The sequence below is a fragment of the Phasianus colchicus genome, chromosome 1 (assembly GCF_987193195.1).
Source record: "Phasianus colchicus chromosome 1, bPhaCol1.hap1.1, whole genome shotgun sequence".
Lineage (NCBI taxonomy): Eukaryota > Metazoa > Chordata > Aves > Galliformes > Phasianidae > Phasianus > Phasianus colchicus.
The window spans coordinates 145577784-145590202 of NC_143436.1; the positions used below are offsets into that span (position 1 = coordinate 145577784).

The 12419-nt window shown below is 47.0% G+C and overlaps 1 protein-coding gene and 1 long non-coding RNA gene across 2 annotated transcripts in view; both read right to left on the bottom strand.

Annotated features, from left to right (window-relative positions):
- CLYBL (citramalyl-CoA lyase) overlaps nucleotides 1-9831 on the bottom strand; it is a 155825-nt gene extending 145994 nt beyond the window's left edge. The window contains exon 1 of the mRNA XM_090129290.1: nucleotides 9734-9831. Within this exon, the coding sequence (XP_089985416.1) occupies nucleotides 9734-9771 (38 nt within the window). The 5' untranslated portion in view covers nucleotides 9772-9831. The remainder of the gene's footprint in view (nucleotides 1-9733) is intronic.
- On the bottom strand, nucleotides 450-9608 carry LOC149920102 (uncharacterized). Its single transcript, XR_016461066.1, has 3 exons — nucleotides 9559-9608; nucleotides 3658-8205; nucleotides 450-2329 (listed from the first exon to the last, which is right to left on the bottom strand). It is a non-coding gene; the product is annotated as an uncharacterized LOC149920102 (long non-coding RNA).
- Nucleotides 9832-12419: the final 2588 nt, after the last annotated feature.

Sequence of the window (12419 nt, forward strand, 5' to 3'; positions counted from 1 at the left end):
TGCAATGCCTGTTTGAAATATATGTTACTCCTTATATTCCTTTAAAGTTGCTTACATGAGTTTGGGAGGATTCTCACAATACGGCACAACTAGAATGATTACAATTGGAATAAATCTTGTTTGTTATGCTCCAGAATTTACCTATTTGTCTAAAGCCACATGTTCTTCTAGAAAGGAGAAATTGTCAACGTTTGCTTCTTCCTGCCAGGGATAATACAAACATTATTGCATTATATCACATTGTATCATAAACTTTGGTAACCAGTATCTCCCTTTGGAAAAAAAAATGCACATTGCCCTCCACCATTAAAGGGAGCAGATGGATTCCAACTGGCTGCCATTGAATTTCACATACAAGTTGAATTATGTAATACTTCCAAACTTACTGTGTGTACTCCATGTACAAAAAAAAAAAAAAAAAAAAAAAAAAAAAAAAAAGGGCACCACTTTCAGAGTGATTTTTTTCTGCTACATTTCATTTCTCTGTGCTTAACTACCTGTCTATACTAAGAACACTGCAACCCGCCACGAATGTAAGTGAATGATATTAGTGAGATAAATCTTGGGACACAAAGCAACACGAGCCTTTCCTTTATGTTCTGAGCAATAAAGCTGCTGCGGGGTGAGGAGGGAGCAAGCAGAAAAGTGAGGGGGTGACAAGGGAACCGGCCATTAACTTATCAATTCCAGGCCTTGGCTTTCTAATTGACAACCTCAGAGCTACTTTCATCACTTGTCGACTTCAAACCCACACTCAATTTTTCCTTTAGATAATGATGCAACTATAACATACCGGTGTTTCTGACATATTGCAGCATGTAGCAGTAGGAAGATTTCCTTGGTAGCTTAGTTTAACAGGAAAGGAAAAAAAACTGTTAAAGATTTTTCACATCTATCAACTTCCCAAAGAAACAGTTAGCAAGAAAATAGATTTTATGCTTCCAGTCTACCAAAGTCAGTATTTTGTACTGACCCAACCCAAAGTGCCATGGAAGTGCTTCAGTATTATTACAGATCCAACAACAAAAAAGCTGATGCTCATTGCAGTAAGCCCACACAGCCTAAATAAATAAACACACAAAACTCTAGAAATGTACCGTGGATTAGAGAGCTTAAATTAAAAATGCTGTGCAAATAATGTCATTGAAAATATGTTACTGAAATGCCACCTAGTAAGCGTATATTTTTCATGAAGAAAATAAAGAAGTAATGGTGTCGTGATAGTGCTGTTAGACACATCCTTACAGAGAGCTGGAAGACCCTGACTCGAATCCTCCTGCAGGAATCAAAGCAGTCCACTGAAGGCAGCCAGTCCATTTGCAAAGAGTGAGGGATAAATGTAAGTACAGTACGAGCACTTCTCATATTTTGATGACAAAGAGAAAAACCACCAAGTTTTGTCAAATAACAGCATGTCCACAGGCAACAAAGCACCTGGCTCTAACATAAACAGGCATATAACTGCTTTTTAATAGTGGATATAAAGGTTTGAGTCCTGCAATCAACCCTAGAAAGGCCCCGGGGTCATACTAAACTCCATGCTTTAGGGCCCCAAGCATGTCAATCGTGGGAATAAAAGCAGTAAGAATGGCATAATAAACATAGGTCTCCAAATCACTGCCGCTTCTCTGGATCCTACATGAAATGCCTTCAGAGAGATGGCACTTTAGGTATGGTTACATAGCCCGCTGCTGCTGAAAACAAGGTGCATAAACATGCAGATACTGAGTTCATGCGATTAGCAAAACAGAGGTGCTGCAGGCAGACATGACGTGCAGTCAGCTCTTGTCTTTGTTGGAATTTAGGTTCTAATTGTGCAAACTGACACCCAACTAATTGTAGTTAAGGGACTTTAACAAGATTGAACAGTTTAACTGGCTAAACTAGAAGATAAATTTAAGATTATAGATACGGATGGCTAACTTTCCATCATACATTTGGGAAGTTTTCAGCCTTGAGCCTAACTGAGCAAGTGACAAAATAAACCAACCAAAGTCCTGCCAAAACAACCAGCATCTCCAGGCATTAACTGTTCCATGTTGATCATAAACAGTAGAAGCATACCAGGGAAAACAGGAGAATCAAGACTGGACTTGTTCCCTGAGCTGCCAGTGTCCTTCCTGGTTTCTGGATCCATACAACCACAGCATGTTCTTTGTTTAGCAGAACGCATTGCCTGTTCAGCACCATAACGATTAGCTTTACGAAGATTTGACTTGCCGGCGAATCAGCCACTTTGTTGAAGCTCTCTCTTCACTTCAAGCGCCTCAAACAAGGAGGTGAGAGCTCTTCCTGCAGTGTGCTTGGCTCACATCGTGCTCAAAGTTCACTGCAAAGTATTATTAAAAAGTCAGGAGAAGCATATTTTATGGCCAAATTAGCAGCTCAGCAAAACAGTGGGCTACAGTAGGAAAGGCAACAAGCTCAACAGCTGGGCAAAACGACTGATAGGGTTTTGACTGGGATCATTCCCCATGATATTCTGGGTTTTTCTTTGGAGGCAAAAGCCACACCACCACCAGAATTATGAAAATCCAGGCTATTAGTTCCTCTTAAAGGCAGGTGTTTTTCCATTTTTAAAACCAGTACCAACCACCTTTGCAATGTTGACGCTCTACAGCCAGCAGTACAAACTAGTTACCTTTCGGAGTTTGGAGTCTAAGTTTTACAAGCCTGTTTTGCCTTCCCGCAGGCGCTTTGAGCTTATAAATGGCACCTTTCGGTGTCCTGAATTATGAAGGGCAGCTAGTCCTGAATTCTCCTGTCGCTTAATGATCTCACATAAAATGAGGTCCACAAAACTTTTATTACCGCTGCAGTTCAAATTCACAGGTGAAGAACCACCAGGGAAAGGATGCGGACATGTCCCTTGCTTTTGCTCTCCTCATTTTCCAGGTGCAAGAAAGCTCCCTGCTCTGGCTTTAACAATCAGTTAACTCTCAACCTTAGCCTGATACAAATAAAAGGCCTATGGTACGTTACCCTGATAAGCACTGCAGAATCTGAGGGGAAAACACTTGAGAGCAACACCGCTGGTGCTGAATTTGAGTTAAATATATGGATGTAAAAACTCATCTCAGCATTCACTTATTACCTTTTGTTTTCCACATAATTTTGCTCATTTGTCACCATTAAGTCTATTTGACACTCAAGAATCGCACATAACATTTAATTAAAACATGAATTGGTTCCTCCCCTGTTCTCGAATTAACACTTGACGTTTGGAAAACACATTGGACCTCAGGAGCCAGAATGAAAATTCAAAAGAAAGCCTTTCAAAAAAAAATAAAGGACTTTGTTTGCTACAAATTACTTCTGCATTTATATAAAGATTTAACGATTCAAGGCATGCCAAATTCTGTGCTAATGAGCTTTGGGTTGTGTTTTTCATTTTTGTTTGATTTTTTTTTTTTTTTCAGCTAAAAACAATTACTAGAGGCCATTGAAATGCCACTGTATAAACCAGGAGACCTAGTAAAACTGTAGGTAAAATTGGCATTTTGTTTCAAGCGTAGTTCAGGAGTCCAGTCGCTTATTGACGAGCTGTGTATTTCAAACAGCACTTGCATCTCCTCCAAAAAGGAAGCAAGGTACTTTCAGAAAACACATCTGCAACATTCTTTAACTGAAAGCAAAAATTAAAAAGCAAAACCTCACCACTTAACTCCAGCATTCTGAGGATGAAGCATCACAGCCTTTCTGCTTCCTTCTCCGCTTTCCAGTGAAAGGTAGATAAATTAGCAGACGTGTAAGCTCTTCACTCTCAGAACCTCTTTAGAGAATACGTGCACCCACAGGAGCTTAAAAACCTTCCTAGAGAGAATTATTAATCTTGCTCCTAAAAGTGTAGAATTTTTAAAGCCTATTAAAACATTATCTAGTCAGAGCAGTGCAAATCTGGCTTTTTCATGACCTGGTTTCAAGAAACAAATAAACAAATCAGTGGAAATTAAACACAACCGTGTTTCACATATCTGTGATCAGTTATGCAGATCTCTGTCCACCTAAAATACGACATATAGATCAAACATTTCACACCAGATCCTGCCATCTACCACAGGCAGATGCTTAGGTCTAAGGGAAGTCCTGCGTTTAGCCTGCATCATTCAGCCCCTCTTTCTCTGCCTATGGGCCTAATCACCCTTTCAGAAACCTACAAATAATTCAAACCTGATTTGGCACTGGGTGTACTGCTCCTGCCCGGCTGTGGTGGAACTGCTCCCTGTTGACACCACTGCGAGTAAAGTCACAATCAATCCCTTTGACTTCAGTTTTCCAAGTAACATATGCATTGCTCCAAAGGCTTTTAGATGACTTTTTAAGTGAAAACATCCAGGATGTTGTGGGTTTGAGCAGGTCGTCATAGCTATTTCCTAGCAGCTGATAAGACTAATGCTAATTATTGTTGCCAGGAAATAGAAATCTTTCTGTGATGAGCTAGTCTTGTTGTGCATGTATGCAATATTTCCCCTCCTTTCTTTCAATAACATTTCACCAACTTAAAAGCAGAAAAAAACACACAACCAAACCACCAACCAATCAAACAAAATAACCCAGCAGCCTGACCAAATGAAAGATATTCACTCTACCTTACTCCACTCTCCAGTTCACCTCAGAAATCCCACTGACAACTCAAGAGTGGGGAATCAAACCCCTTTATTACCAAGTCCACACCAGATAAAGCAGTAATTGTAGTTATACAGTATTGGAAGTGTAGCTACAACATAGCGTGACAGCTTGTTAGTGTTGAAAATATATAAGCTCTTTGTAATTGTGCCTTTGGAATGCCATCTGTCTCGAATTAACATCCACCTGGGATCATGTTTCGATGACCAATATGGACAGATTACTGGAACTTTAAAACCTCGCTTGCTTTGTAATTGACATTTAAACTGTTTGAAGTTTCTCATTAAGTCCTTTTTTACAAATTAGGTGCAGATGTATAAAGCTAAATGTACAGTACTAAGGGAAATTAGGTCACCTGAAAGCCCAATAATAAAACGTATCTATTAACTGTTTAAATGCAATGAGTACATTAAAATTTAGAGATCGACTTTATGCCCCGAATTCTTCAAAGTTTCATCATTTCCCTTTCATCGCTGCAGAGCCCCGATGCCAACCATTTTTAATTAAAATGGCAGAGAAGAAAGCAGGCTTGGTTGCTCTGCCCACCGCAGCAGAGGGAAGAAGGCAAGGCAGGCGGCTTTGGTGACATCCAGTAGCACGGGCATTTCCTGGCCTAAGCGAACCCTGAAAGCAGAGGCCTCCAGCCCAGCAGCTCGTTCTCACATAAGACAGCAAAGCCCTGCAGAGCTCACCTGCATGGCTTTCATGAACAGCACAGAAAGGCTGCACTCAGCGAAGTGCTGGGCAGCCCAGGCACAGGCCCGTTCCCCTCCCACCAAGGGGTGGCTTTGCGCCTTGAGGACGGCAGCCAGCAGTTGGCAGCACTTAAACCCAACGCTGTTGAGAACCTATGGCATAAGGCCCGTGAACCCTCTCTGCCAGTCACGGGTCTCCCAGGATAAATTAGGCCGCAGCCCACATGAAATGCACAACTGCAAATCCTTTTGGCAGCACCGCCAGCGTATCGGTTCTTGACATCGTGCCAAGCGGCGTAACCAGCCACGCTGGCTGTGTTGCTGGGTGAGCAAGCGTATCTCAAACGGTGCCAGAACAGGACCTAACCCGGTTCCCTTACACACAGCTCTTTTCTCCATGCCCTTCCTCATCTTCTGCTCAAGAGAAAAATTGCTGCGTATTTCTAGAAGAAAGGAAAAATTGAACCAGTCTGTATGTAAGCATACCGCAACGCCTGCAAAAGAACAAAAACTGACCAGCACGAAGTAATGCTTTCCTGGAGAAGACAGAGCAATGGAGAACAAGATACAGGAGTAATTCACTTGTCACTCATACCTCGTGAGAAAGACCTCTAATGAAAGTGTATTTGCAACAATCCTGTTTTGCTCAAACACTTTATGACTGGCAGCTCCCATTTTGCTAACGGTTCCACAAAGGCAGGTGGAGGGCCAGGCAGGATCGCTGAGGACTGAGACAGCTTTAAGCAGACTTGTTGGGGTGCCAGGGGGTGATCAGCTGTATACACTTGGCTTTGCACCCTGCTTCTCATTAGCATTAATTAGGCAGCATCGTACCTCTGCTGCTGCCAGGACAATAACTGGCTCAGGCAGTAGTTTTACAGTCCCTAATACTGGGTATGGAATTGCCAGAGCACACACCAGGGAGCTGGCATCTTTCTGCAAACTGCAGAGGATAACAGAGAGAGGCTCAGCATAATGCTAGGCCAGCAGGAACACCTTTAAACACATCCAGGTGCACTGTATAGATGATATGTGTAGCCACCCCAAACCTTGATGTTAGAGAGCTCCATCAAGTTCATCCCCAGACAGAGGGTCACAGCACTGGGGACTCCATCAGTGGTGTTCAAGCCACCTGCTCCTCCCCAGCACAGAAGCCAAGATCAGGTGCTCACCTAGCCAGCAATGTGACCACACTCGTTTCAGTGAACCAAAGTGACTTTGTAGAAAAACAGGTTTTGCAGATGTTTCTCAACAGTTCTGCCTGATAGAGTGTATTTATCACTAGAAAGTCACAGTTGAAAGACATACTTAAAAATGCGTAGAACACAAAATGAATGATTTTTTTTTTTTTTAAACAAAGGTTCAGGAAAGAAATCCCTCACAGACATAATGCTTTATTGACATGCTTGGTTATAGCACTACACACACTGAGCAAGATCAGCTGCCAGTAAGGACCACAGATGATGTCTTCCCATTTAAATGTTGCAACAAAGAATAAAACTATTTCACAAGTAACAAAGGGGAACCCTTTAATTTGCTAAAACAATTTCAGCTCTCATTGCATTAGCACCCTCCAGCGTCCAATCCATGAAAAGCATCATCAAGACTAATATGCCAAGTAGACTCAAACTTGTCCTGTGAAACACAAGATGAAACAGCAGCAGGATCCCAGGAGGGAAGATGACAACTGGAGACAACAGAAGAAACTCCCAGTTCTGCAAATATCTTCTGTTCCAAGGGCAGAAATTGTAGATGACATAAGCAGAGTCCCTGAGCAGGACGTGACGAGGAATTATCATTAATCCTCAATTACCTTCCAAGAAGACACTCAGTGAGCCTCACCACACCACACCAGACCACAGCAATCCATCACGCTCATTTAGCGGCACAGCAGCTGAAGCAGCACTCCTCCAGCAGCACTCCCAAAGCTGTGTACATCCACATCGTGCTTTCCATACTCTGCAGCACTCCACCAAGATGTGAGGTTAGCAATGGCACTTTTGACTGACCTGGTGCAGGCATGTGGGTATGCTTCTGGTCACCACATGCCATGTAAAGAAACAGATGTAAAAAGCCCTCTTGTTCATGGGGGAAGCACACTTGCATTCAGGTGCAATGTTCTTTTGCATCACAAACACCAAGCGCAGAGAGAACCCTCCACACAGGTCTGTGGTGAAGGAAGTCTTCATATGCAATGCTTTACTGCAATATTGTTTGTAAAAGCACACTTAAAGCCTTCAGCAATTAGAAAGAAAAAAAAAAAAAAAAAAAGAACAGCTGAATATATTACTCCAAAACAGCTGGAAGGAGTTTTTTACAACTTGTTCCAAGAAAAAATCTTTCCAAAGCAGGGGAAGCCTAAAAGGCCTTGGAACATCACAAGTGAGCAAAAACAGATTATGAGTGCTCTGAGCACTGTCAGTTTGATCTGCCTGCTAACAGCACAAATACTCCAACAGCATTCTCACAGCAGCACTGCAAGGACAGTAACATCTTCGTAAAGACACAAAAGTGGCAGCCATAGGACATGCACTGATGTCCAGACCCAGAGTAGCTCCTGCTACAGACCGCAAAACTGCTAATAAAATCCAACCAACAGGTGCATCGATTGCCAAAGTTTGAAGTCACCCCTGTGTTTTCTGTCCGCATTGCATACAGCTAAATGGTTGTCCAGCTGAAATGTGAGCAAGGACTCCTGGTTCTTCATCCAGCTCAGGTCATCAACCGCTTAGCTGCCCCAAATTCAGGTCCTGCAAGAGCTGGAGGATTCCACCTGCGTGGCAGCCTTTTGGGCTCCAAAGCAGCACAGGTGATGAGGGACAGGCTGTGACATCTGCTGGGAATCAAGCAGGTCTTCGAGTCCAATTCCAGGCTCCACAAAAAGCTGAAATTTAAACCCTATGTCTGAAAGCAGTGTCCAGATTCTCCATGAACTCTGGCACTCGGGGCCGTGCCCACAGCCCTGGGCAGCCTGTTCCATGCCCACCACCCTCTGGTACAGACCCTTTCCCTAACCCCCAGCTGCCCTTCCCCTGACAGCTCCATGCTGTTCCCTCAGGCCCTGTCGCTGTCACACAGAGCTGTGAGGAGCTGCAGCCATCATCAGCTTAGCTGCTCTGCTCTGCACTGAGCACACCCAGAGACCTCAGCCGTTCCTCATATGTCTTGTCCTCCAGACCTTTCCACATCTTTGTTACCCTTCCTTCGAAGCTAAGTTTTATGTCCTTCTTAGTATATACTGAGATCCTGTACAGGGGGAAAAGGAAAGGCATTTACATGCATGCAACTCCTCCAGCAGTGGGCTCAATCAGTCAGCCAGAAGCTGGGAGACGGCGCTCTGCAGGGTGCCCTGCAGGATGGCATTACCGAGGGCAGGAAAGCCTGACCCAGATTGTACGGCTCCAAGCACAGCACAGACAAGTCCTGGGGCTCCCCAAGAACACCATGGTCAATACTGCCTGTACACAGCAACACCTATGTTATGGTTATTACAGACTCATCACACGCTCTTCTGATAACTGCAGAATCACAGAATGGCCAGGGTTGGAAGGGACCTCAAGGATCATGAATCTCCAAGCCCCCTGCCACAGGCAGGGCCGCCAACCTCCACATTTAATGCTAGACCAGGCTGCCCAGGGCCCCATCCAGTCTGGCCTTGAACACCTCTAAGGATGGGGCATCCACAGCCTCTCTGGGCAGCCTGTTCCAGCACCTCACCACTCTCATAGTAAAGAACTTCCCCCTGACATCCAGCCTAAAATCTTCCCTCCCTCAACTTAAAACCATTTCCGCTTGTCCTGCAGTTATCTACCCTTGTAAAGAGTTGATTCCCCTCCTGTTTGTAGGCTCCCTTTAGGTACTGAAAGGCTGCAATGAGGTCACCCTGCAGCCTTCTTTTCTCCGGGCTGAACAAGCCCAGCTCCCTCAGCCTGTCTTCATAGGAGAGGTGCTCCAGGCCCTCTTTGTGGCTCTCCTCTGGACCCTCTCCAACAGCTCCCTGTCCTTCTTGCATTGGGGGCTCCAGACCTGGACGCAGTACTCCAGATGGGGCCTCGCAAGAGCAGAGTAGAGGGGGACAATCGGGACAATCACCTCCCTGTCTCTGCTGGCCGCCCCTCTTCTGATGGAGCCCAGGATGCCATTTGCTTTTCGAGCTGCTATCAGCTACGAAATGCCTACAGGCCCTTCAGGTGCCGCAGGTGGGGCCTTAGGAGGTCAGAGCACGGAGGGCACTCACCTCACCGCCCCGCCGCCCGCGCCGCCTCCGGCCCCCCGCGCCGCCCGCCCCGCACCGCACCGCACCGCCCTCGCCGCCGCCGCAGCACAGCGCCCCCCTCAGGAGCCGCGTCCCGACCCCGCTCCCCCGCCGACCCCCATCCGCTCGTGCCGCGGGGCGGCGCCGCCTCACTCACAGCCGCCTCCAGCCCCGCGTCGCCGCCGCCGCCGCCATCGCCGCCTCGCCCCGCCCCGCCGCTTCCCACTGGCTGGGGGACGCCGCCTCGCCCCTCCCTCGTGGAGTTGATTGGTGGGGAGGGGGGAGGAGGTGTGCCGCGCGCCACGTGGGGGTGTGGAGCCGCCCCCCACGTGCCCGGGCAGGAGGGGGCGGGGCGGGGCGCTCCCTCAGAGCGGCGCCCTCTGCCCGCCCGCGTGCTCCCAGCGCCTCCCTCAGGGCTGTGAGGTGAGGGTGCGGGTGCAGTGCCTGAGAGCCGCCGGCGGCCCGCCCCGCTCCCTGCTGTAGCGTAGAAGGCCTGTAGAGCTATTAATGAGCCGCCGTGATAAAAAGAAGCGATCTTTATCGGAGGCTGTGTGGAAGCCAAGTAGCGAAGAGCCCCGTGCTGCTGCCCGGAGCCGTTGCGTGTCACTGTCCTCCTGACGCTCATTTAGTGTGATTTGCAAGGGAGAAATGAGCAGCGCGGGCACGGCGTGCCTTCCTTGCGGTGCTGTGAGCACCAAGGGTGTCCTCAGCTCGTTGCGGAAAAGCGGGGGATAAACATCTGTCAGCACCGATCTTGCCGAGGTTTCGGTGACGCTTTGTGACAGGAGGGCATTTGCGATGGCCGGCTGTGTCAGAGGGCCGCTGTGGTGCCAGAGCCGCTTTGGGCCGCTCTGACAGCTCAGCGCTGCGACGGCTCCTCGGGGGCCTTGGCTGGGGCTCACTGCTCTCCTGGAGGAGAGCCGGGCTCGGCCTGGGCAGTGGGTTAAGGTGGTAACAGGGTGACATAAATATAGGTGGCTAAGCGAGAAGGAGAAGAAGAGAAGGGGTTCTGAGCCAGAAGAAAGGTGGGTGGGTGAGCAGGAAGTATTTACTTCTCCCCAGCCTCCTCTTCAGACAAGGGATTGAGAGCCGTTCTGCTTGGAGCGGGCAGCCCCTGCTCAGCCCTCAGGCCTCACAAGCAATTCTCTGCTTCCTCGAGGTGCCTTGTGGGGTGGGAACCAGGTCGGCACTCGATGCCACAACATGAAAGCTAAAAAAGGGAGAAACATCTGGAAAAAATGAAGGGCCAGTAGCTGAGGTGGAGCTGCAGGAAGTAGAAACTACTTGAGCAGGTCCAACAGTAAATCAAAGAAAACACTAGCTAGAAGGTATCAAGTTATAGAAGCCCTACTTCCTACATCAAGAGGATTCCTACATCAAGAGTGCATATTGCTATCCAGTTCAGAGAACGTTATACTTACTACACAGTTTTTGGGGAAGGTTACTGAAAAGCATCTGTCTGGAACCACTGCAATTCAGAAAAGTCAAATACTGGCATGCTGGAAGTGGCCCACAGCCTACATGCTCCATGTGCTGCCTGGAAACAGAGTTTGTAAGGGAATTTGAAGTGGGGAGCTGTGCTTGCCAGTACTCCAGGTAGGAGCATGTGAGACATTTCAAAAAGCAGTGTGGTTTCAGTATTGGTTTTCTTTCTCATTCCTTATATAGCCTCATGTTTCATTTGTTGTGATCCACTGCGTATATGTTTCCACTGGCTGGGAGCAGGTCTGTTTCCTGAGTGCCAAATATTCATTTAGCAGTGCACAAGGCCATGAGTTGTTTGGGACAAGGGTGGACAGTGATAGGACAGAATCACAGAATCACAGAATCACAGAATTGGCAGGGTTGGAAGGGACCTCAAGGATCATGAATCTCCAACCCCCCTGCCACATGCAGGACCACCACCATTCCACCTAATGCTAGACCAGACTGCCCAGGGCCCCATCCAATCTGGCTTTGAACACCTCCAGGGACGGGGCATCCACAACCTCCCTGGGCAGCCTGTTCCAGTACCTCACCACTCTCTCCGTAAAGAATTTCCCCCTGACATCCAACCTGTATCTCCCTTCCCTCAGCTTAAAACCATTTCCCCTTGTCCTGCTGTCAAGGAGAAGGGGGAATGGTTTTAAACTGAGACAGGGGAGGTTTAGGTTAGATATTAGGAGGAAGTTTTTCACACAGAGTGTGGTGACGCACTGGAACAGGTTGCCCAAGGAGGTTGTGGATGCCCCATCCCTGGAGGCATTCAAGGCCAGGCTGGATGTGGCTCTGGGCAGCCTGGTCTGGTGGTTGGCGACCCTGCACACAGCAGGGGGTTGAAACTAGATGATCACTGTGATCCTTTTCAACCCAGGCCATTCTATGATTCTGTGATGCTATGATTCTCTCCTCGTGCATCACCTGGGCTTGCTAGAAGCAGGAGCTACAGGCAGTCCTGCACCCCATGCACGTGAGAACCTCTGCTGCAGGGCACCTTTGTTTTTGCTCAGTGTGAGTCAGGCAACTGAGCAAGGTGATGACTGCTGCGAGGGTGGCTGTAGAAGTGAGTACGTAATGCTTTAGTTCAGAAGGTGAAGAATAGCTGGCGTAGAACTACTTGGAGCAAATGCTCTTTTTTAAACAAACAAACAAAAAATCTATCACGATGACTTTTCCAGTGTGAAATACTGTCAAGCTATGGAGGATGCAAGGAGGAAAGTATGATGCATGTGTAGATGAAGAGAGGGACAAAAAAGCGGACTCTGCTTTTACTGATGTTATTTCGACAGGCTTCAAAACTCAAAATATTCTGTATATTTTACAGCAGATTATATGTAAATGCTTGTCAGTATTTATGTGCCCTA